The sequence below is a fragment of the Zootoca vivipara genome, chromosome 6, assembly GCF_965207765.1.
Source record: "Zootoca vivipara chromosome 6, rZooViv2.hap1.1, whole genome shotgun sequence".
Lineage (NCBI taxonomy): Eukaryota > Metazoa > Chordata > Lepidosauria > Squamata > Lacertidae > Zootoca > Zootoca vivipara.
The window spans coordinates 254,218-279,882 of record NC_142589.1 but is presented as its reverse complement, the minus strand read 5'-3'; the positions used below and the strand labels follow the sequence as shown (position 1 = coordinate 279,882).

The 25,665-nt window shown below is 48.5% G+C and overlaps 1 protein-coding gene across 1 annotated transcript in view; it reads right to left on the bottom strand.

Moving 5' to 3' along the window:
* Positions 1 to 20,173, bottom strand: part of CNNM4 (cyclin and CBS domain divalent metal cation transport mediator 4) — a 58,295-nt gene extending 38,122 nt beyond the window's left edge. Inside the window, exon 1 of the mRNA XM_035118158.3 lies at positions 18,622 to 20,173. Within this exon, the coding sequence (XP_034974049.3) occupies positions 18,622 to 20,158 (1,537 nt within the window). The 5' untranslated portion in view covers positions 20,159 to 20,173. The remainder of the gene's footprint in view (positions 1 to 18,621) is intronic.
* Positions 20,174 to 25,665: the final 5,492 nt, after the last annotated feature.

Below are 25,665 nucleotides of genomic sequence, written 5' to 3'. Positions count from 1 at the left end.
TGAAGACTGAGCAGGGGATTTGAACCCTCACCTCCCAGGTCCTAGTCCTACCCTAACCATACCACCACACTAACTTTCTGTGCCAGTTCAGATGCCAAATCCAATTAAGAACCCAAGGATTGTCTTGCTGGGTCAAATCCTAGTCCAACATCCTTGCTTCAATGCTAAAGGCAGCCAGCCGGTCTGTGTTGTTGCCTCACCACCCCCTCCAAACTGGGATTTAGGGGGAAATGCCTCTATATATCAGAGAGACCTGGGGCACCTTAAAGACTGAACAGTTTGCTATGGCACAAGGTTTTAATAGGCAAAAGCCTTAGAGTCCTAGGCTGGTTAGCCCTCATGGTATGTTAGGGAGCACAAAGCTATTATCTTTGTGGGAGCGATAAGGCAGTGCGCACCAGATTACTGCTTGCAAGCAGGAAGCCACAATAAGCCAGAAAGGTTCACCATTGTCTGCACATGAGGCCAGAATGGCTTCATCAGAAACACCAAGTGGTCACCAGGGTGCCAAGCGGGAGAAGACACCAGTCTGCAGTTAGCATGTGTGAACGGCTTAAAAAATCCTAAATAGTATAGAACAGAATGCATGGAAAGCAACAGGGGAGGAAGGTTAGGGGTTTTGAGCCCCTCCCCCATGGCAATCATGACCCATTCCAGGCTGCTTATGGCTCCTATCTGCACTATAAGAAAAACTTTAGAGGCATGACTGGAGTTTTCCTTCCAATGCAAGAAGGCGGCATGGTGGAAGCAGGGTGGGCGAAGCCAAACTGGATTGGGACTGCTGGGGGTGGGGTGGGGGTGGGGGCTATGATCTAAAACCCACATGCCCTTCCTCCCACACCAGGATGTAGTTCAGATTGCCCCCTCCCCACCCCCAGGGACCAGGTCTTTTCCTTTCACTGAGCCATCCACAAAATTGTTAATTGCATTTAGAGTGCTTTGTCTAGCTTGGTCCTTAGCTGAGTTGCTGCAACAACTCTGAGTACAGAATTTATTTAGAAATGACTAAACCACAAAGCAAGGACAGAAGGTCAAGCAATACAGGAGAGAAAGCGGCACAGGTGTACCTATGAACACAAGATCCAACCCAAGGAAGAGTCATGGCCATCAACAGGGGTGTGACTCCCTCCTGGCGAGCTGCCGCTGGGTGAGGCAGATGGGCAGGGCCAGATCCGCAGGGTAAATAGGCACCTCAAGGAGAAAAATCATTTTCTGTAGTGAAGGAGCCACGCCCACTCCAGGATTTGTTAGACCCAAGGTCTCCACTGTCAGATTTGCTAATGAAATCCATTTTCTGTTTACCTCGGCTTCATTCTGGAATGTCCCTTTGGGGAAAGTGGTGGTGGTGTTTCAACTGAAATGGAGCTTTCCTTATTCATTTAATGAATTCAAAAGATTGTTTTATTTACTGGACATATTTATCCAGCCTTTCTTCGTGCAGAAGCCCAGGGTGGAAAAATGCATCCTTAACAAAACAACCATAATCCCCCAAAAAGCAATCTAAAAATAGTTTAAACATTCTAAAAAGAGTTACAGTTAAAGAAGTCTAAAAACTAAAAATTGTCTCATCCAGTGATCTCAGGGTTGCCAGGAACAGTGTCCTTCTGCTGTCAAATCCCTGGGAACACAGGAATGTTCAAATTCCTCCTGAAAGGCCCCTCCCACAGACCGCAGGGTCCCGGGCAGCAGTTCTGGGACCTGCTTTGGAATATAAGAGGCTACCTTGGAATGGATCAAACCACTGCTCCATCTAGGACAGTATTGTCCACACTGGCAGGCAGCAGCCCTTTGGGGTTTCAGATGGGGGACAGTTTCTGCCCTAACTGGAGATGCCAGGGATTGAAGCTGCATGCCGAGCAGATGCTTCACCGCAGAGCTAGAGCCCTTCTGCCAGGCAGTCTTCAAGGTCTTCAAGCAGAAGATAGACCAGGAGATACTGGGAGAAGGGAGATGCCGCCGGGGTTATAAGGAGAAGATCAGCAAGGGTTTCTGACTCCCACCTGTTTTAACTGTGGCAACTACCGGTATAAAATGACTCCCCACCCCACCCCACCCCCATTAAGCAGCAAAAGGACGGTAAAATCATTACTGATAGAAATCCATACTGCCAGGCTAAGTCATAGCTGCCAAGTTATCCCTTTTTTAAAGGGATTTTCCCTTATGCTGAATAGGCTTCCTCGCGAGAAAAGGGAAAACTTGGCAGCTATGGGCTAAGTACATGCTCAGAGGCACCCTCAGAGGCTGGGGTGGGGAACCCTTTTCATCCCAAAAGCCACATTCCCTTCTCAACAACCCTCCAAAACGAGTTCCCTGCCCCGTCCTAAGCCAAAGCATAATCTGCAGGCTGGTTGCAGCCAGTGGCTCATCTGCACACCACAAGTCCGAGAAAAGCAGCATTGTGGTTGTGCTCAGTTAATGGTGTCTCCTCTCCACAGGAGCAGATAAAACTCAGGCCACCAGCAAGGATGCTGGACTCTTTCCTGTTAGGGACCACAAGGGAAGCAAAGGCTGCTGAATGAGTGGGGGAGGAGGGGTGGATTGGGGAGGCTCTTAAAAGAGGAGCAGCGTGATTCGAATGTGTGTCCACTGCCTTCGTCAGACCACTGGGCCATCTATCTGTCTGTCTACTATGTGGACAGCTCCAGGGTTTCAAGGAGCCCTAGCTGGCCCTTCATCACCATCATTCCCATCATCCCTGACCACTGGCCCTGCTAGCTAGGGATGATAGGAGTTGCAGTCCAGAAATGACTGGAGACCCAAGTTTGGGAAACACTGGTGTAAAGCATAGGCTCTGTCGGTGAGCTGGAGCCCTGTAAGACCAAGTGAGATTTCAGTCCTCATAATTCTAAATGAATTCTAAATAGGAACACAGTAGTAATCTGCCTTGTACAGAGTGAGATCAATGGTCCATCTGGCCAGAATGGTCTATCAACTAGCAGAAACTCTGACAGTCTGGGAATTTCCATGTGCAAAGCAGACTTGAGCCATGGGGCAACAGTCCCCGGGAAATTTCTCCTGGGAAATTCATGATGGAAATTCATGGTGGGAGCTGTGCAAAAGGATCATTCTAAAACTATTGGTTTGCCTGTTTTTCTACAGGGTTACATATTTGTGCTATAAACAGAAAATCTAATTGTAAAAATAGCTGTCCCCTCTTGGCCCCGCCTGGAGGAATCCAGCTCAATCTGAATCATCACCCATCACAAAGATAATAGACTCGTAGCATTGTAGAGTTGGAAGGGACAACGAGGGTCATCTAGTCCAATCCCCTGCATTATTCTATTAATGCAAAAATCTTTTGCCCAATGTGGGGCTCAAACCTACAACCCTGAGAGCGAGTCTCATGTTCTACTGACTGAGTTATCCCAGTTCGTCCAAGAGCATATGGACTAGACGTCCAGAGATTCAAAACACTTCCAGGATGCACAGAAAGATAATTCCAGGACATTCCAGGACTATCTGAAAGATACTGTCACACCCAAGATACTGTCACACCCAAGCACCGTATACAGCAAGGGTCAGCAAACGTTTGCAGCAGGGGGCCGGTCCACTGTCTCTAAGACCCTGTGGGCAGCCGGACAATATTTTGGAGAGAAAAAATGAACAAATTCCTATGCCCCCACATAAATAAAAGGACACATTCTACTCATGTAAAAACATGCTGATTCGAAGGCCGGATTTAGAAGGCGTTTGGGCCAGATCCAGCCCCTGGAAGGTGGCAAAATCAACACAACACATCACACAGAGAAGTGGCTAGCAGCAAGCAGCCTCCCCTCTGGGGGCAAGTGCTTTGAGCAGACGGTCTGAACCAGAAAAGCCGGTAAGAGAAGCAGAGTCACGGAGAGGGGGAAACAACAATCACTATCAGCCTTGTCCAAGAGGACAAAGTTAACTGCCCTGAGGGTGGGGAGCTTCGCTTCAGAAGCAGCGATGATCAAGAAGGGAGTGTCTCTCTCAGTACACAAACCCTCCCAACTCTCCCATGGTACTCGTGCCTCTTCCAGGCTTTGGTTACACTTGCTTCCCAATACCTGTGCACACACCACCTCTGCCTCCTTTACACACAGCAAGGTGGGTTTTCTGAAAAATTCTCCTACTTATTTATTTGCCATTGCATTCGAATCCCATCTTTTTCTCTGTTGGGCAGAGTAAAGGAGCACTAAAATGCTTCTGTAAACTGAATTATCTTAAAACCTTTTATTCCTTCAGTTACCAATGAAATGGTTGATTCACACACACCACACACACACACACACACACACACACACACACACACCCCATAGCTGCCAAGTCCCGGTTAAAAAAATACAGGATCAGCAGTGCCGGCACCGGAAGTCGCTTCTACGCATGTCCAGACATGCGTAGAAGCATCTTCCGGTGCTGGTGCTGCCCGATTTCCGGTGCCCAGACATGGGCAGAGCGGCACCGGAAGAAATCCGGGGGAATTACAGGATATTTTGCCACTCGGGATGACAGCGGGAAATGGCTTTAAAAACAGGGGTTTCCCGGGGAAAACGGGAGACTTGGCAGCTATCACACACACACACACACACACACACACACACACACACACACACACACACACCGTGTTTCTCCAAAAATAAGACACCGTCTTATATTCATTTTTCCTCAAAAAAAAAAAAAACCACGGTGGCTTATTTTCAGAGGATGTCTTTTTTTATTATTAAGCCTATCACTATAGCTTATTTTCGAGGTATGGCTTATTTTCGGAGAAACACGGTATTAGCTACGCTAGAGGTGGGAATCCTTCAGAAACCTCGTGTCTGAGATGGCATCAGAAATGGAGTTCCAGGTACGTAGCAGAAACTCACCTCAGGCCTATACAACCCAGAGACAGAGAGGGTCCCCTCAGCTACGTGCTTCTCCAGCACCATCCTCAGATCTATCTGACGGCCAGAGAACAGGGCATGAGAGAGAGCTGGCCACTTGGCAGCACCAATGATTGGGTGTTTCTACTCTGGTAGCCTTTAAATACGGAGGTGCTTATGCAAGCTTATTACCATATCTGATTCTTGTTGTAAATCACTTCAGGACTCTTTGTCATAGCTGCCAAGTTATCCCTTTTTTACAGGGATTTTCCCTTATGCTGAATAGGCTTCCTCGCGAGAAAAGGGAAAACTTGGCAGCTATGCTCTTTGTAGTGGGAAGTCAGTTTCCCCTTTGGGGGGGGGGGCTGCTTTGCGGGTGGAAATCTGGGTCCTTGCAGCGACCTGGCAGTGGGTGGAGAAACACAGCCCACGTCAGCAGGATCCCTGGCCACGTCACACACCCCAGCCAATCGGGGTTGTCTGGGGGGCGTGGCTACAACTGTTTAAATTGCAGCGTGGCCAGGGAAACAGCCTCCTTTTGCCTCCATTGTCGAGATCTCCCAGCCCGCCCACCCTCTTTTTTTTGCGTGGATTGACTATGGCCTTGCTATGACTAATGTCAGTCGCCTGGTTGTAGGGGCCGGGTAGGAATTTTTCCACTTGGCAAAATTGGCACTAACCATTTGGTTTTCGCCTACCTACGTCACAACTTTGTAAGGTTAGGCATTGGGTAAGTCTTATTATGGGAGGGGAGGTTGTTGCCTCCGTCTGTCCCTCCTCATTAAAGGGATCCCGTTAAAGGGATCCAGGGGTGTGGTTCCTGTCTGAAGCCTGGGCGTGGGCGAGGGCCATGCCACGACCCCAACTGTGACCCTGGGGGGTGCTCTTAATTGATGTATATCATAAGGCTCCCCCTTCCGGTGATTGACCCTTATGAGACTTCCTGCAGTCAGGCAGGAGTCAGGATACAGTCTTGCTTCACGCAATTGCCTAAGCCAAACCGCTCACATCTGTAACCAATAATGTTGTGGCCCTATTTATCCCATTAACCCAATATACTTGTGTTTGTATATTTATTTCAGAGGGGGCTGCGGGGCCTCGCCCCGTAAGGTGACACTAACTCAAAGAAACCTAACCCTGGTTCCTTGGAACATACAAGCTCCCCCCCCCTTTCTCCACCCACCCTGGCAACCAGCAACCCTTTCTCTCTCAACTAATATTTGCAGATGTGCTGCAAGTTTCCATTTCCCAGCTTGACTCAGCATAAGTCACCTGGAAGGTGGGCAGTAATTTTGAAAAGTTACCCCAAAAAAACCAACCCTCAAAGTGCTGACTCACTTCATTTTTACAGGCTGCTGTTATTGCTGATTTGCTGTTGAGCAAAGCGGAACTGACGTTCAGCCACAAGCAAGAAGGGGGAAACCACAAGTTTTGCCTGAACCTACAGTGCAATACTGAGTGGCGGTCACACAGTGGACGCCAGCAGGTGATGGGCAGTGCTCATCTCCACCTACGGGGTCATCACCATTTAGCACTGGTGCAGATCTTGATGCTGAGGAACTTTTAGCTGCAGTTACGTTCCTCCACCCACACTCCTCTCTGGCCCATATAGCCCAGGGCCAGTCTTAGCCAGGAAAGCATTACACCAGAAGACAGGTTAACTTCCGTCATAATGTCAGTCATAAAGGTAAAGGGACCCCTGACCATTAGGTCCAGTCATGACCGACTCTGGGGTTGGGGCACTCATCTCGCATTATTGGCCGAGGGAGCTGGCGTACAGCTTCCAGGTCATGTGGCCAGCCTGACAAAGCAGCTTCTGGCAAACCAGAGCAACACACGGAAACGCTGTTTACCTTCCCGCTGTAAAGGTAAAGGTAAAGGGACCCCGACCATTAGGTCCAGTCGTGACTGACTCTGGGGTTGCGGCGCTCATCTCACATTATTGACCGAGGGAGCCGGCGTACAGCTTCCAGGTCATGTGGCCAGCATGACAAAGCCGCTTCTGGTGAACCAGAGCAGCGCACGGAAACACCGTTTACCTTCCCGCTTTAGCAGTACCTATTTATCTACTTGCACTTTGACGTGCTTTTGAACTGCTAGGTTGGCAGGAGCTGGGACCGAGCAACGGGAGCTCACCCCGTCGCGGGGATTCAAACCACCAACCTTCTGATCGGCAAGCCCTAAGCTCTGTGGTTTAACCCACAACGCCACCCGCGTCCTTCAATGTCAGCCATAGTTCCTTCTTAATTACAGCTAGAAACTAAGGGGTGATGTTATCCTGGAAACCTGAATCATGAACAAACGTGGTTAGCATAAACCATGACTTGAGGTGATGTTGATGTAATGCTCATGGACAACTAAAATCTAACCAGGAAAAAGATTTGTGGAAGCAAAATGTGATCCTTCAAGAAGGGCAACAGCTCAGTTGTAGAGCAGGTATTTAGCATATAGAAGACCCCTGGTTTTTCTTGGTTGTCTCAATTAATTGTAAGCTGCCCTAGGAGTTTTCGCAAAACCCAAGGGCAGGGTAATTAAAATATGTTAAGTAAATGAGATGCTTCTCATCAGCAGCTCAAACTGGTACTGTACAGTTTTTAGCTACCTCATTTTGTGTGAACTAGGCTTAGGGCACCACACACAAAACATACATGCTCTCATTTTACATTTCTGGGATCCTAACAAACTCTTGGGGATCCTGTTCCAAAGTATCACATTTCCACCCCAGCAGGAAAGCAGGAGCTAAGCTCATTAGTAACAGGCACCAGCTCTGGCAGGAGCCAGTTTAATCCTATATCCTTCAAAACATGCCTTCGAAAGGGGTTAGCAGCAACCACCCAACTAGACCCATGACAGCTGCAGTCCTTTTCTCAGGGCAACCAGAAATGGCAACTCTTCTCAGCTTTGCCAAGAGAAGAGGAAAGTATCCTCAGATCGAAGAGCTGGAGTCCAAACCTTCCCAAGTGTAAGCAAGATGCAGCAAAGGTGGCCTGTAGGGGGTGAAGAAAGTGACAGGAGATTTTGCTCCATTTCTCTCTCTCTCTAAACACTGACGTTCTGGATTGTGCAGGGAGGCGACATTCACACTGTATGTTTAAAGCACTATGATACCACTTTAAACAGTCACAGTTTCCCCCAAGGACTCCTGGGAGCTGTTAAGAGCACTGAGAGTTGTTAGGTGACTCCTCTTCCCCCTCACAGAGTTCCCAGGATTCTTTGAGGGAAGCCATGATTGTTTTAAGGGGTATCATATGCATGGTGTGAATGTGGCAGGAATCATAGAATCATAGAGTTGGAAGAGACCACAAGGGCCATCCAGTCCAACTCCCTGCCAAGCAGGAGACACCATCAAAGCGTTCCTAACAGTTGGCTGTCAAGCCTCTGCTTAAAGACCTCCAAAGAAGGAGACTCCACCACACGCCTTGGCAGCAAATTCCACTGTCAAACAGCTCTTACTGTCAGGAAGTTCTTCCTAACAGTGGAAACCAGTGGAAGGTTGAGTTTGGGGGGGGGCAGGGTGTTTGCACACTATGACTTATTTGTCCATCTAATCCACAGGAACTGGCCACTGGGTCAGACCATCCAGCATCCTGGTCTCACAGTGGCCAACCAGGGACCTGCCGGTATATGGAGCCTAAAAGCAGGAACCGAGGGCAAGGGAGGTTTGGCTGGCACCTTCGTTCTACAGCAGGCATCCCCAACCTTCGGCCCTCCAGACATTTTGGACTACAATTCTCATCATCCCTGACCACTGGTCCTGTTAGCTAGGGATCATGGGAGTTGTAGGCCAAAACATCTGGAGGGCCGCAGTTTGGGGATGCCTGTTCTACACCTTTAAAGCTCTTTCACCAGGCCTTTGGCTGGTTGACATATGATGCCCTTTTAAAATGTGCTGTGGAAGGGGAGTTATTGGGTTGTCTTTGTTTTTATTATGTATTTTCTGTTTTTTATGTTGTGACTTTATGTTGTGACCGGCCCTGAGATATAAGAGTATAGGGCAGTATACAAAGTTAATAAATAAATAACAATAAAATAAATAAATAAATAAATAAATAGCCAGTCTCCCCACTTGTGATTTCCAACCTTTACTGCCTCTGGAGGGACAGATCTGAACCAAGTGCTTGTAGGGAGCCATCCTTTTTAACCTCCCACTCTATATTCATGGTAACATATGCAGCAGTCTTCTAAGTAAGGAGTAAGGAGGTAGTACAAGAATACTTGGCTAGTTTAGATGTATTCAAGTCCCCAGGACCAGATGAACTACATCCAAGAGTATTAAAAGAACTGGCAGAGGTGATTTCTGAGCGACTGGCAGTAATCTTTGAGAATTCCTGGAGAACAGGCGAAGTTCCAGCAGACTGGAGGAGGGCAAATGTTGTCCCTATTTTCAAAAAGGGGGAAAGAGAGGACCCAAACAATTACTGCCTAGTCAGTCTGACATCAATACCAGGAAAGATTCTAGAGCAGATCATTAAGCAAATGGTCTGTGAGCACCTAGAAAGAAACTCTGGTGATCACTAAAAGTCAGCATGGGTTTCTGAAAAGTAGGTCATGCCAGACTAATCTGATCTCATTTTTTGACAGAATTACAAGCCTGGTAGATGAAGGGAACGCTGTGGATATACCCTATCTTGATTTCAGCAAGGCCTTTGACAAGGTGCCCCATGATATTCTTGTAAAGAAGCTGGTAAAATGCGGGCTAGACAATGCTACCATTCATTGGATTTGTAACTGGCTGACTGACCAAACCCATCCTGGAGAGAAGTGACTCATGGGGTGCCACAGGGTTCTGTCTTGGGCCCAGTCTTACTCAACATCTTTATCAATGACTCAACATCTTTATCAATGACTTGGAGGGCATCCTGATCAAGTTTGCAGATGACACCAAATTGGGAGGGGTGGCTAATACCCCAGAGGACAGGATTACACTTCAAAATGACCTTAACAGATTAGACAACTGGGCCAAAGCAAACAAGATGAATTTTAACAGGGAGAAATGTAAAGCACTACACTTGGGCAAAAAAAAAATAAAAAAAAATGAAAGGCACAAATACAGGATGGGAGATACCTGGCTTGAGAGCAGTGCATGTGAAAAAGATCTAGGAGTCTTGGTAGACCACAAACTTGACATGAGTCAACAGTGTGATGCAGCAGCTTAAAAAGCCAATGCAGTTCTGGGCTGTATCAATAGGAGTATAGCATCTAATTCAAGGGACGGCTTAGGGAGCTGGGTATGTTTAGCCTGGACAAGAGAAGGTTAAGGGGTGATATGATAGCCATGTTCAAATATGTAAAAGGATGTCATATAGAGGAGGGAGAAAGGTTGTTTTCTGCTGCTCCAGAGAAGGAGACACGGAGCAATGGATTCAAGCTACAAGAAAGAAGATTCCACCTAAACATTAGGAAGAACTTCCTGGCCCTTGTGGTCTCTTCCAACTCTATGATTCTAGAGTCAGACCATTTGGTTCATTTAGCTCCACACTGTCTCTACTGAGTGGCAGAGTCTCACAGGGATTTCAGGTGGAGATGCTGTGGACTGGTGCATATTGTGAGGGGGAAATGCAGCTTTCTTTGCCCCCCACCCTTTTTAAATGCAGATTGCTGCAGAACCAGGGTCCAGCTGGTTTATGAATGGAGGTGTGAGGAGCAGGTTCCACAGTTTGCCAGCAGCATTGATCAGCCTCTCAGCAAGGAGGCTCCTTCCTTCCAGCACAGCAGGAATAGTCACAGCATGAAAAGGCAGCTGGTAGCATCTCCCTGGAAGGGTCCCAAACCGAGGGAGAGAAAGCAGGTAGAGCGGAAGTCAGGGAAGCCAGAAAGGAGGAGAGCAGAGAGTGGGTGATACTGCAAAAGAGAGAGGCTGGAAGAAGGAAAGGAAGGGGTTAAGGTTGATGAGAGATGGGGCTCAGCAGGTGGCCTCTGGAAGTAATGGGACCCACAGGGCTCTGACTATCCTTGGGACTGGCAGAGGGGGCAGGGCCTGGCAGCGTGCAGAACTGCCATGGACCAGAAATAAACCTCTCCCTCCATCCCTGCTTGTCAGCCCTCAGGTGCAACAGGTGAGCAGGAGGCTGAGGAATCCACCCACCTGGGCAGTAAGGCTTGCTCTGGGAGGCTCTGGTGGAGGTTGTGGACAGGGCGCCTCAAGTTCTCAGAAGCCTCCGGGATCATCAGTCACTGAAACTCCAAGTTCTGTGAGCAGCTCAGAGGCAGCAAGTGCAACTAGGAGCACAAGCCAAGAGCCCCTAGTTCAAATCTTGCTTCTGGCACCAACTCATACTCTTGCCAAGCCACTGGCAGGGACAGGCAAGGATGCTGGCAAGTGTGCACCAGGGGGAGGGGGGCTGGAGAGGAGATCAGAGTAGTGACCTGGGGAACTGTACCAGCCAAGAGGCAAGGATCAGAGGCAGAGGACACTTCAGAGCTGGAGGAAGAGGAGGCCAGGCAAGTGCCTCCCCACCCTCTCCTGCACCATTGTCTCCCAGAGCCAGGAGAGAATGGAAGCGGGAAGAGCAGAAGCAGCTTTCTTCTCCGGCTGCATGAACTCAACCCACTGGAGGAAGGTACATAAACTGGTGGAGGGCAAGGGGTCCCCAGTGGCTGCAACTGCTCCTTAGAGTGTGGAGCTGGTGCCCTCCAGATGTTATTGGAAGCAGCTCCCATCCTCTCTGACCAATGGCAGCACTAAGTAGGCTCCAACATCTGGAGAACTCCATGTTGGCGACCCCTGCAGCAAGCCATCCAGGAGGTGGCCATTTCTTCTGTAGTGAAGGCAGTCCAGCTCTGTGCCAGCCAGGTTGGCCATGGGTCACAGCAGTGACAGGAAGTTCACCTCAGGTGGGGGTGGGAGGGAGGGGAAATGCCTGCAACTCAAGGCAGACACAGCCCTAGGCAAACAAGACCTGGAAAGGAGAGTAAGGTTCATCTCCCCTGCCACTCCCAAAACAGCACAGAGATCAAGAGACCATTGCAGAGCCACAGTCCACAAAACAAGGACTGAGGCCTTGCCATGTTTGCCTAGAAAGTGCCCTCATTGGACAAGCCAGAAATTCAAAGGATGCCTCTCCAGATCTGCAGGGTGGAAGATCCCAAAAGTCCAACCTTCCTGAAAGTAGCCACCTCTAACACCAAACAAGGACGAGGGTGTGTGTTGTTCTTTACTGACACAGGCAGACATGCAGCCCTCTACACTTTAGAGAAATGATGGCACTTGGAAATAAAATCTGATCTCTGAAAGCTTTTTAGGATTGTAAGGTCTGGAGCAGGAGCAGGAAAGATGGAATGCTGCTGACTGTTCACAGTATTCTTCTATAGGCTCTCATGTGTGGGTAACTATGAATGGCTTGCTGTTCTTGTCTGAATCAGAATATAACTTTTAAAGAATTGCACCAATAAATGATGAATTCTACTGGTGTTGTGCAAGGAAAAACATCATAATGGCCCAGGTGGTCCAGCACCCTGTTCTCACAGTGGTTAACCAGACGCCTGCGGGAAACCAGCAAGCAGGACCAAAGCACAAGAGCTCATGCCCTTCCTATGGCTTCCAGCAACAGGCATCCAGAACTGACTGAAAGTGCGACCCAGGGAGGTTCAAGCCTTGACCCAGCCTTGAGCAAAATCTACCTACTATTTCTTGTAACAACGACAAAAAAGCAGCTATAGCAGACTAGCAGAAGAGGGGCAGGACCACTCCTCCATGGGCGTAGCCAGGATTTATGGGGGGGGGCAGAACCCCAGTTAGATATGTATTTTTATTTATTTTTATTGACTGGGGGCAGCTGCCCCTTCCTGTCTCCCCCCCCCCCATGGCTACTCCCATGCACTCTTCCAGCATGAACTTTTTGAACTTTTCAACTCTGCTCCATGAACTCTTTCCATTCTAGCTGGCTAAACTTTTCAACCAAGAACATATGCCAGGGTTTGCTTTCGTCCACCTCCCACCCAATCCCTTTTCCTTTTGTGTTATGCCTTTTTCAGAAACTGTATTATTGATGTTTGTAAACAACTCTGAGTGACTTTTCCGGCTGAAGAGTGGGGCAAAAAAAGCTTCAAATAAATAAATGATTTTATTTATTTTTATCCCACTTTGGAGTTTTGAACCAGAGTCCCTAGCCAAAGGTCCAGCACTCCAGCCACTCTACCAAAACCAGCACCCCAAATTCTGTCACCCTCACCTTGCGGCATGATAGAGCTGAAGCCAGGATCTGGCCTCCCAGGGCAAAGGCTGCTCCTGCCTTCAGAGATTTAAAAATCCTCTGCACTGGTCTTTTTCTTTCCTCCTGCAGTGCTAAAAGGGCAGCAGCTGGAGGTGCAAATATATCCCCAAAGCAGCACTCAATTCTTAGAGCCATTCCTCCCTGGAAGCCATTCCTGCCTGTCATAGACACTGGGAGAGGGGACTGAATGTGGCTCCTTCACTGGTGAGGGAATTATACTCTGCACATGCTTAATTGCTCTACACTTGCAGTATTATTTTCACAGGCTTCAGGAATGCATGCCTGCATTGAAAGATATGGGGCCTAGCTTTCACTGAGCTTTAGCTCAAATTAAGCTCTGGATTTCCACAGCCATTGTCTCTTCTTGTTTTCCCTCATCTCTTGTTGATGTGCCCTCCGGGCTGGGTGAGCTATCGGGCGCTTGTCACATGCTCCTCCCATCGATTTACAGCTAGCGAGCTGTCCCTAGTAGCTACTGCGGTTGGAGTCGATTCTCAGTTCCGAGTCCTCCTTAACAGCTCATTTTAAAGTGCTTGGTTCTTGTACCAGCTAAATGCTCCCAGACAAGCTGGCATCTTTTCCCAGAGCTATACAAAGACATTTGGGTGTCCAACTTGGAAAATCCAAAAGGCTCCCCTCCACATCCCAGCTACTATGGTGATACACAACGATGCCATGTTCTATCTAAATGAAGCTCACAGACCACTGGTGGTCCATGGACCATAAATGGAGAACCCCTGTAGTAATGCTCCAGTCAGACTCTCTTCTTGGCACTCCAGCTCCACCAACTGTCCTCCCCCCCCCAGACACTTGCTTTTCTGGCCACGGCCACTCTGTCCCACTTCCTTTAGCCATCCTGTCCCTTGAACAACCTTCTTAACCAGTGTTCTAAACTCCCTTTGTTCTAGGCGCATTTTACGACAGGGAATTTCATTAGTGCAAGTAGTTTCTGAGCTCTGGGCGCAGGCCTAAGATTTCAGATTAAAATTGCAGAGTGGAAGGAAAGGAGGACCCTTTTCTGCCTCCCCACTTCCAGTTACTCTCTGAAGACTGGAGAAGAGACCCTCTTAAGATATTAGGGGGTGGGCAGAGAAAGGACTAGACCATGTGAAAAATGAACCTAATACTTTAGCTGCAGTTCATTCATTTTCAGCTTTGTATTCTTGTTATAAAAAAGTGTGCCCGGACATTCCGTTGTTGCACCCATAACATTGGTTTAAAGTGCCATTTAGCTCCTAGCTTTCATATCTCAGTTTCTAACCCTATTCCTAACACTCCTCTCTCCTTGCCTCCAAACATGCACCCCTCCAGACCCTAGCACTGCAACTTTAAACACTGTCCTCCATCTGCTTCTCCTTCAGGTTCCATGAATGACTGTGGATCCCTTCCTTCAACTCCTCTGGTCCCTTAAGAGTTTCCATATATACCTATACCAGTTCCCAGTCTCCCAAACTATCCCTGTGTGAGGTCTACAATCCCAGTCAAACTGACAACTTTTCCTTCCCTCACCAAAGTTGGAGTGCAAGCTGTTTAAGTCCTTTGAGAATGGAACATTCCAGCTCGGACCATCAGTGTCAAGGTCTTCAGTCTGCCACAAAGTACAATATAGACACAATGCTTTTAAAGTCTTTCAGTCCTAGGCCTTTGAAAAGAAGCAGAATCTCCTGTGCCTTTAGGGAGCCTCTCTGGTGACTCAAACATAGCAAGAGATGCAGCGGGAGAAGTTAAGGAGACTATACTCTCATGCAGAGGGTCAAAGCCACCCATGACATATTCCTGCATTTTAAGGCAAGAATAGCCAACACAGTGCCCTTCAGATACTGCTGGGCTACAACACCCATCAGCTCTGACCATTGTCCATGCTGGTTGGGGCCACTGTTAAAAACTTAACTCTAGGTTAAGGTCGCCACAACAGAATGTCAATTCACCAGGAAGTTGGGACTTGATGATCCTCGGGGTCCCTTCCAAATCCAATGCTACAATTATACGATTCTATGATCTCAACGACATTGCTTGACTGTAGCTTGCTCTTCCAACAATTCACTTTTTTTCAGTATGCAACTGGAGAAGAAACACACACAGTGGAAATGGAAATGGTATTAACGATGGACTAAGGCAGATTTTTAAATTGTGGTCGTCAACCTGGTGCCCAGAAATCTCCACAATTGGTCGCACTCCAGTAGCAAAATGTGCCTGGCTATTTTTGAACACTGGTTGGGGCAGGTGGGAGCTGCAGTCCAATTTCATCTGGAGGGCTACTCCTGCACCACAAATCTGGTGACTGCTGGATGATCTTAGCTTTTAGAGCAATTCAATTAGGAGAGAAGCTTAGTATATCACTGAAACCTGGACCTTTGGTTTTGCTCACCTGGGCAAGCCTTGGTTACAGCTCATGGTTTGTTTGGAAAGAGCCAGGGTTTGGATGACACGCGGCTGAGCTCAGCGCAGGAGCAAAGCAGCCACAATATGTTCATCACATTAAGCCATGGTTAGGTGCAAAATGGGCCGAGTATATATCAGAGGACTGTGCTGTTCGTCCACATCCTGTAGTTCTGCATGGGTCACAGATCTCAGTTTACCTCTTCACTGGTAAGCAGTGGACACAACGGGCAGCTTCCTTGGAGAGTGGGCAATTCTGCATCATCTCTGCATCAGCCGTGACTGAAGGAATGACCAGGTCAAAACCAGTACTCAGCATAATAACTCCCCAGCCATACAAACTAATTAGAACAGAGGTGATGGTTCACATAGAAGCAATGGGTAACCTCTTCTGAGGGCATGCCATCACACCCAACGCAGAAGCAGTTACTCACCCCCACTGGAAGGTGGCAACTGGCAAAGTCAGTACAATGCATCATGCAGAGAAGCAGCAAGCAGCCTCACCTCTGAGGACAAGTGCATTGAGCTCACCCAAGCCTTTAATTTTAATTTTATTTTATTTAAAAAAAGAATTCAGTGTTAATGCATTTAAACAACTGAATATCAATTTGTTTCTCACTGCATCCATAGCACCTCTCTCAGGGCACACAGTTTAGAACAGGGTCACCAACCTAAGGCCCATGGGCCAGAAGCGGCCCATGGAGGTCATTTGACCGGCCCATGAGCTGCCCCCGAACCGAGTGCCCTGCTTGTGTACTGTGCTAAACCGGTGCAGCACAGCACAGCATAGCACAGGGACTTGCTTCTGCGGTGCTAGAAATCATGTCTGCACAGACGCCAAAAATTGCAAGTGGGCACACGATCTGACCCACGGAGGGATCTCCATGGGACCGATCCGGCCCAGGCAAGATAAACCTTGCTGACCCCGGTTTAGAACAACAGTCTACAACAGCCTTTGCCAAGCTGGTGCCCTCCTGATGTTTTGGACTACAACTCCCACCATCTCCAGCCAGCACCGAGTGCGGCTGATGGGATTTTTGGTCCAATTTGCCAAAAGTTGGTCTTAAAGGCAATCTCCTTAAACCCAAAGGAGGTGTTCAGTGATCTGGCTATAAAGGGTCATTGCCACGTTACAAACATTGCAATGGCATTTATCCACATCAAAACTCCAGAGTACTTTTGAAACCTCAGCTAGGCTTGCTGTTTACCCACAGACTCAGTGCAGAAAAGGGCAAAGGCACTTCCTCCAAGTAGGAAATGAAGAACAAAAAAATACATGCGCGTACAGACTGAGTAGTTTCACTTTTTCGGCAGGATTTCAACCATCATCCTATGAGGCCATGTTTAGATTGCAAATGCAGGAAGACATTCATAAAAGGGTAACCCCTCCCCAGCCAAATGTAACCTCCCCCCTTCTCCTTATTGATACATGTCAACATGTTTAATGGCTGGAAACAACAGCAAAACCCAGGGTGCAATATTCTTGTGCTGAACTCCTTTGAAATGAGGAGAAATGGTGCTTGTGGAGGAGAATTTCCGGGTGCAGCGTGTCTTTATAGAATCATAGAATTGCAGAGTTGGGAGGGACACTGAGGATCATCTAGTCCAACCCCCTGCAATGCAGGACTGTTTTCCTCACATGGGCTCAAACCCATGACCCTGAGATTAAAAGTCTCATGCTCTACCAACTGAGATACCCTGTGGGCGTCGGTGGAGCTTTGCAAAGAAATCAAAACATTACTGTATTCTCCAGGAGGGAAACCGGGGGGGGGGGTGGAGAAAGGGGTGGGGGTTTCTCTGCAAAGCAACACACAGGTTGGGGCTTTAGCAGTGTGGCTTTAAGAGCTTCCAGCATCAAGCAGGGTTGACTTCATCTTAACATCTAGACTTCCTGGTACTCCTCCAGAAATGGTTGGAAACATCCCTTTGGCAATGAAACTGTATCAACAGCTCTAAGAACTGAAGCATATTAAATGGGGGAAAACATCACAGTAGTTAGCTGAATTGCTGAGGGCATCCAATATACCTGCCCTCCCCACTTATCAACTCTCAAAGCTTATAAAATATTTTTTCCTTTGCAACTTAGTTTCCCAAGGCCCAGATTCTCAGTGATTCTGGTTTAATGCTAGAGAAATCAGCTGTAATTTCTTAGCCCTTCACCCAGCTAATCTGCTCCAAGGCGGGAAATATCTCATTTCTCACTTTCATCCTATTAGCTAGTTTCCCTACATGAAAAAAAATGTACATACAATGTAACCCCCCAAAATGGGCTTTCAATACCTTGTTTCAAACAGATCTCATGTTTGGGCTGTTTTATATAGCATACAACGGGTGGGGGTGAATAGCATTACTCCACTTCAGAGTTTTGCTGATGCTAAAATTGAAGATCATTGTTAGAATATAAGGCTGTTAAGTCAGCCAAACTTAAAGGTAAAGGTAAAGGGACCCCTGACCATTAGGTCCAGTCGTGACCGACTCTGGGGTTGCGCGCTCATCTCGCATTATTGGCCGAGGGAGCCGGCGTATGTCCGAAGACAGCTTCCAGGTCATGTGGCCAGCATGACAAAGCTGCTTCTGGCAAACCAGAGCAGCACATGGAAACGCCGTTTACCTTCCCGCTGTAGCGGTTCCTATTTATCTACTTGCATTTTGACGTGCTTTCGAACTGCTAGGTTGGCAGGAGCTGGGACCAAGCAATGGGAGCTCACCCCATCACAGGGATTCGAACCGCCGACCTTCTGATCAGCAAGCCCTAGGCTCAGTGGTTTAACCACAGCGCCACCTGGGTCAAACTTACCTGGGTCAAACTTAGCGCCAAACTTACATCTGAGTAAATCCATGTAGGACTGGGCTACATAACCTGTTCAAGAAAACAACCAAACTCAGCCCATTCTAAACACAGCCTCTTCCCACACTGCTGTAAATGCAACATGAGAATGTACACGAGTGTTATACAGACACTCACTGGTGACTAATTAAAATTCCTAGGTGAGAATCACTAGGTATCAAGGTGGCCCTACAAGGGCCCTAACTTTGCCCATCTAGTATTAGATGCACACATCCTCCCCCCCTTTCACAGAACCATAGAATTGGAGGGAACCCCGAGGATCATCTAGTCCTGCAACGCAGAAATCCTGCCCACTGCCATCCCTGGGTGGGCTCAAACCACCAACCATCTGGTTAACAGCCATCTGCCTTACCCAGCTTGAATTCCTCCAGCATGGCATCCAACTTGGTGTCATGGAAGACAAAATGGACAGGGTGGTTGTAGAACTTGGTGATGGTCTTGAGGGTGGTGCAGTCATCAGGGTCAACAAAGGCCAGGTCCTTGACGTAAAGTATATCCACAATGTTGGACCGCTCCTCCTCAAAGACGGGGATACGAGTGTAGCCACTCTCCATGATCTCAGACATGGTGTTGAAATCCAAGATGGCGTCACTGTTGATCATGAAACAGTCGTGCAGTGGGGTCATGACAGTTTCCACGGTCTTAGTCCTAAGCTCCAGAGCCCCTTGGATCATGTTCAGCTCCTCCTTCACCAGGTCATTGTAAGGTTCCGTCACCTTCAGCATCTCCACCAGCTTCTCCCGATTGTAGACCGTGCCAATTTCTTGACCAAGCACGCAGTCCAAGAGCTTGCTGACAGGGAAGGAGAGGGGAAAGGTCAACAGCATGAAAAACTTGGTGACCACAATGGTGTTGGCCCCCACCGCCAAGCCATGACGGGAGCAAAGGGCCTGCGGGACGATCTCCCCAAAGATCACGATGCCCGTGGTGGAGGCCACAACGGCCCCCAGTCCAGAGCCGATGAGATCGTCGAGGAGGATGGTGAGCGTGGTGTTGACCAACACGTTACCCAGGAGGAGGGAGCAGAGCAAGTAGTTGCCCTTCCGACGGATGGGCTCGATCCGGCGGGCGTAGCGCTTCTCCTTCTCGGTGCCGCAGTTCTGCACAATGCGCAGCTCCATGGGGTCCAGGGCCATGAGGCCCAGGTTGAGCCCGCTGAACATGCCCGAGAGGACCAGGAGGAAGCAGATGAGGATCACCTGGAACCAGAGGGGCAGCAGGTGCTTCTTCTCCTCCATCACTTGCAGGAAGGCATCGCGGCCCTCCAAGGGCAGCCAGGGCTGCCCGGGGCCGCTCTGCGTGCACAGAACGTACAGCTTGGACTTCTCCGCCTTGCGCAGGAGCTGCACCGTCACGGAGACCACGGCCGAGGTGTCCCTGCTCTCCTCGGCTCGCCGGTGCACCACCAGGTCCTGCGTCTTCTCGGGGCAGGTGGCGTTGGCGGCCTCGACCCAGAAGGAGGCGTTGCCGCCGGGGCCCACCTCGGAGAAGGAGACCATCTCGAAGACGCGGGCGTGCATGCCCAGCCCGTAGAGGCGCAGCTTGATCTCGGTGCCCTCCAGCACCTGGATGGGGGAGAAGTTCGCCGCGTTGGGCGCGGGCAGGTTGCTGCTCTCCAGCCTCATGCCCAGGACCAGGGGCCCCGCGCGGGCGGCCAGGTGCTCCTGTGCGGCGCCGGCGCCGGACGCCAGGCACACCAGCGCCACCAGCGCCAGCCCGGCCCGCGCCCCGGCCTCGCCCCCTCCGCGCGGCCGCCCGCTCCAGCCCAGCGCCATGTTAGCCTCGTCCGGGCAGCCGCTCCTGCTGCGCTCGCTAACTTTGGCTCGCGGGCGCTGCGACTGGCCGTGGCCGCAGGAGCGCGCGTCGTCACGGGCTCGCCTCCTTTGCATAGCGCCCGCCCGCCCGCCGGGCCGCCAAGCAGCGCCGGGGCGGGGCCGGCTGCTTAAGGAGGCGCCCGAGACCGCGGCGGCTCCGCACCGGCTGCGCAATGCACGCGGCCCAACGCGCGCTGAAGGCGCACGGCTTCCTCCAAAGTTTTCTGGGAATAGTAGTGCCCCGCTTGTCGACCTACAGCTTTCAAGCAGCACCCTGAACAACTACAGTTCCCACGAGTCATAGGAGCCAACTCCCATGGTCGGGGGAGGGCTTCGGCCCCCGCAATAAAATATTTGAGGCGGCCGGCCTCGCCCCCCCCCAAAAAGTTGATGGACATTCCCATTCAAACAGTGTCTGTGCATTGCATCATGTGATCAGTTATGCGGGGCGGGGCTTACCGCCGCCCCGCCCCCAAATATTTTATTCAAGTTGGCACCCCTGCCACGAGCCTTGGGCGGGGGATGGACGAGAACCACTGAATCATATAATTGTAGACTTGAAAGGGACTCCCGAGGGTCATCTAGTCCAACCCCCTGCAATGCAGGAAGCACAGGTAAAGAATTCCAGGCCATCTAGTCTCTGTTCTAAAACTTCCAAGGAAGGCCAGTCCCACCTTCCCAGATAATCTGTTCCACTGCCAAACAGTTCTTACCATCTGAAAGTCATGGGTTTGAGCCCCGCGTTGGGCAAAAGATTCTTGCATTGCAGCGGGTTGGACTAAATGACCCTTGGGAGTCTCTTCCAACTCTACAATTGTATGGTTTCCAGGCCCTTGATCATCTTGGTCACACTGCTCTGCACATGTTCCAGCTTGCCAATATTATTTTTAATTTGGGATGCCCAGTTGGTCATATACTTCAGGTGTGCTCTGACCAAGGCAGAATAGAGCAGTACTATTATGTCCCTTGATCTGGACACTAGACTTCTGTTGATGCAGCCAAAGAATTGCATTAGTTTATTTTGCTGCTGCATCACACACTCATGTGCTTTAAATGTGCTGATGGATGTAGATGTGCTTTAAATGTATGGTGTTGTTCTACTCAATGTTTCAGACAGAGCTGGAAGCAGCAGGAGAAGAGAAGAGAAATGCAGACCCAAGTGGGTAACCTTTTCTTCTAAGTTCTGATGCCCCGGAGGGAAAGGCACTTTGCATATGCTTGCTCTATCACAGGCATCCCCAAAGTGCGGCCCTCCAGATGTTTTGGCCTACAACTCCCATGATCCCTAGCTAAGAGGACCAGTGGTCAGGGATGATGGGAATTGTAGTCCAAAACATCTGGAGGGCCGAAGTTTGGGGATGCCTGCTCTATCATTTGTACCGTTTCACCTTTTAGCTCCCTTTTAGTCATTGAATTGACTTGTTTCATATGCTTTTCGTTCCATTGCTGAAATTCTGGAATTAAACAAAAGGATGTCATATAGAGGAGGGAAAATGTTGTTTTCTGCTGCTCCAGAGAAGTGGACACGGAGCAATGGATTCAAGCTACAAGAAAGAAGATTCCACCTAAACATTAGGAAGAACTTCCTGACAGTAAGAGCTGTTTGACAGTGGAATTTGCTGCCAAGGAGTGCGGTGGAGTCTCCTCCTTTGGAGGTCTTTAAGCGGAGGCTTGACAGCCATATGTCAAGAATGCTTTGATGGTGTTTCCTGCTTGGCAGGGGGTTGGACTGGATGGCCCTTGTGGTCTCTTCCAACTCTATAATTCTATGATTCTGTGAAATGTCTCTATATCTTTTATAGATATTTAGTGTGGCAGCACCCAAACTGGAACTCCCTGCCAACTGACACCAGGAAGGTGCTTTTGCTATATTCTTTTCGGCATTTGTGCCCTATTGGTGGAAAAGAACTGAAGAATTTACAGGAAACCAGTTGGAAGAACTGAGTATATATTTTCCAGCTTCTACTTGACTGGCTTCTTCAGAAAGAAGAAAGAAAGAAGGGTACTCAACTTTTTTAAAAAATTATTAAATAAATTAAAAAGTGTGATTTTTAAAAATGCATAAACACTGGTGATTTTCTTTTATACATGAATTTTTTTTGTAGCAGTTTTATCTTGGATGGAAAAGCAGAGTATAAATTTGATAAATACACCATAAGGGGGAGCCAGGGGCAGGAGGAAGATGCAGAGAAAAGGGCCATGGCTTCAGCGCACACACTCTGCATGCAGAAGAATCAAAGTTTGAGCCTGGTATCTCCGGGCAAAGGTGAGAGCTACTCTTGTCTAAAACCTTTGTGACCGGCTGTCAGTAAGTGTAGATTGACTAATCTGTAGGCCTTCAGATGTTCTGAACGACAACTCCCATCAGTCCCAACCACTGTGGAGTTGTAGTTCAAAAGCAAGTGTGATGTGGCGGTTGGTCTGTCAGACAAGGACCTGGGAAACCAGGGTTCAAATCCCGCTTTGCCATGAAGCTCATTGCGTGTGGTCATTGGCCAGTCACTTTCTTTCAGCCCAACACACTTCACGTGGTTGTTGTAAGGATAGAATGGAGCCACGAGAACCATGTGTGCCACCTTGAGCTCCTTGGAGGAAAGTCTTACTCAGGAGTAATCTTCATCGATGCACATGCAGGATAGGGTGCACAAGAGTTCCGTCCGCTTTCCGATCTGGTCATGGGAGAAGCAGTTCTCCTGTGCCTGATAACCCCCACATCACCCTGCATGCAAAGCAGGTGACATTCAACAGGCAACGCTTTGCCATCAGCCTGCAGATGCATTGATGAGGGACGGTTGCACCATGCTGGGTTCCTGCTTGGCCTGCAAGTGCTCAAGGTACAGGCACCCAGCAGGAGCCACACTCTGTGCTTTGTTTGTGGTGTACTACTGGGATGGCCAGAGGCCTGTTTCTTCCCAAACTTATCCCTTCACCTCATTCTCTCTGTCCTGCTGGGCCACCTATGCCCATCTGGGGGCCAGTCTCCCCCCCCCAGTGCCTTCCAAATGCCCCAGAGCCTTTCTTTGGCCCAGGACCCCAAAAGATCTCCGTCTTTACTTGGTACCAATATCTATTTTAGCCCTGCTTTTAATTATTCAGGAGATTTAGGCTCACATTAAGAAGGTAAAAGGCAATAATGGCAGGGAGATGCATAAATATTAGAATTTAATGCAGAAGAACCCCTTCTGTCATTGATCTTCATTAATGCTTTGTTACCAGAACTCAAGCTGGAAATGCTGGTGTCTGATGGGGAGGATGAAAATACCAGAAAGGAACACTCTCAGTCAAACAATACCTGTCCAATGTGGTTTTCAATTCTACAATGTGGTGAATTAAATAATAATAATGTAGGATTAATCTGCCAAAAGTGGATTTAGGTGGCAGCTAAAATATGTGTCTGATTATTATTGCTACTGTCTGGTTATGTGTGGGGTGCAATCTCTCAAGAGGAGAGTGTTTCATACAATTTTAAGTTCAGAACTGAATTTTTACGACCTGAACTGCTTGCATTTTTAACTAGAATTTCGTCTCTTTGTAAGCATTAATTAACAACCTCCTCAATCTGTCTTTGATGTTGTAGTCTGTGTGACTCAAAACTTGTGCATGCCTTCTCCAAAATATCTTGGCCCTAAAGAGCACTGCATTGGGCCAAGTTCATCTGTCAAAGGCATACCTGGGAGTTTGATTGTTTATTATTTTATCTGGCGTATTTAGAGCCTGCCCTTCACCAGACGGTCCCTTGGTCCTTAGGAATGGAATTGAAAATAAAGCTGCCAATATCATAAGGCATTATGCAAATCTATGGTATGGCCACATTTGGAATATTGTGTACAGTTCTGGTCGCCTCACTTCGAGAAGGGTATTGAAGAGTTGGAAAAGGTTCAGAACAGGGAAACCAAAATGATCAGCCTTATGCGAAAAGGTTGCAGTGCTTGGGACTTTTTAGTTTATACTGTACAGGAAAGGCAAGTATCATGATAGAAATTCATAAAATTATGCATGGCATAAGTGAATAGAGAAAATCCCCCCCACACACACACTAGAATTCATGGACACCCAATGAAGCTGAACATTGGAAGATTCAGGGCAGGTACAATAAAGAACTTATTCACACAGGGCATAGTTACCGTAAACTGTGGAACTCATTATTCCCACTAAAGGCAGCAACAGCCACCAACTTGAGACAACAGGATGGGCCATTGGCCTGATCCAGCAGGGTCTTCTTATGTCTCTTATGGCCTTTGGTCCTGTGCCTTGAGCAGCAGTCCAACACACAGAAATTGAATGAATGAAGATTTCATCAGGGTGTCAATAGTGACAGGTGGGACGCTTCCCATCCTCAACATCTGTGTGTCATACTGCTGAGAAGTCACACTGCCAACTAGATCACATCCCCATTGTAAATTTAAAGCACCCTCACACCATTTTAACAGCCATGGGAAATCCTGGGAACTGAGGTTTGTTAAGGGTGCTGGCCTCAAAGAGATGCACTTCCCAAAACCCTTAACAAACCACAGTTCCCAGGATTCTCAATGACTGTTAAAGTAGCATAAGAGTGTACTAGATATATGGTAGGGATGTGACCATTCCCTTCTGCTTTTATGCTCACTTCCCTGTCATGGCTTCTTCCACAGAATCTGGAGAATTGTTGTTTTACTGCAGTCGGTGAGAATTCTCTGTTACAGATTCCTAAGCTCTGTGACAGAAATACACTTTCCACTGTCGGGCTTCCCTGGGGAAAGGGGATAACTATTTAAAAAACCATCGTAAATCTGCATTGTGGATATGCTCAAAGCAGATGGGTGGTTTTCTATTTAGGGTTTGACTTGACTTTTTGTGGTTTTCCCTAAGGTTTGCAATTTGCAGTGCAACACGGCAAGGAAACAGTCCCAATAGAAAGCATTGCTTGCTGTCTTCATGTTATGGCAACAAAGCAAACCAGCAAGGTCTGTCTGGCAATTTGCCTGGTAGTAATGCTTGGAAGGCTATAAATATCTTGCATTTATATAGTGCCTTTCATCCCCTGCCCAAGATTTCAAAAAAGCTTTACAGATTGTTAGACGGAGCACACTGGCGAATGAGTTTGCCCTTTTATGCCTGAAATGAAGCCAATTTCTTGGGGGAACATGTGGGTTCTTTAACAGCTCAATGGAACACAATAAGTTATTTAAATAGCAATTGGACAGACCATTCTGATGAGGCCACTTCAGCTGATGCAGAACAAATGGAAATCCAGGCACAGTAACTAAAGCAGCCTCTTATATTAGACAAGTGGGTCACAAGAAGAAAATCTCCCATATCAAGAAATGCTGAATTTTGCAACCTGCACAGCAGGGGAGGGGGAATATCAGGCTCAGGGGCCAAATGTGGCCCTTGCCCCCTCTCCCCAGGCCTTGCTCCTCTCTGGCTCTGCTCCACCCACTTCTTCAATGCTTTTTCCTGGCTGGATCCCGCCCTTGAACTATTACCATCCTTCTTGCATGCTTAGATGGAGGGTGGAGAGGGAGGTGTGTGTAGGAATCTCTGACTTGTCTGATTGGCAGTGGCATGTGACCTGGTGCCCACTGGGATTGGTAGTGGGGAAG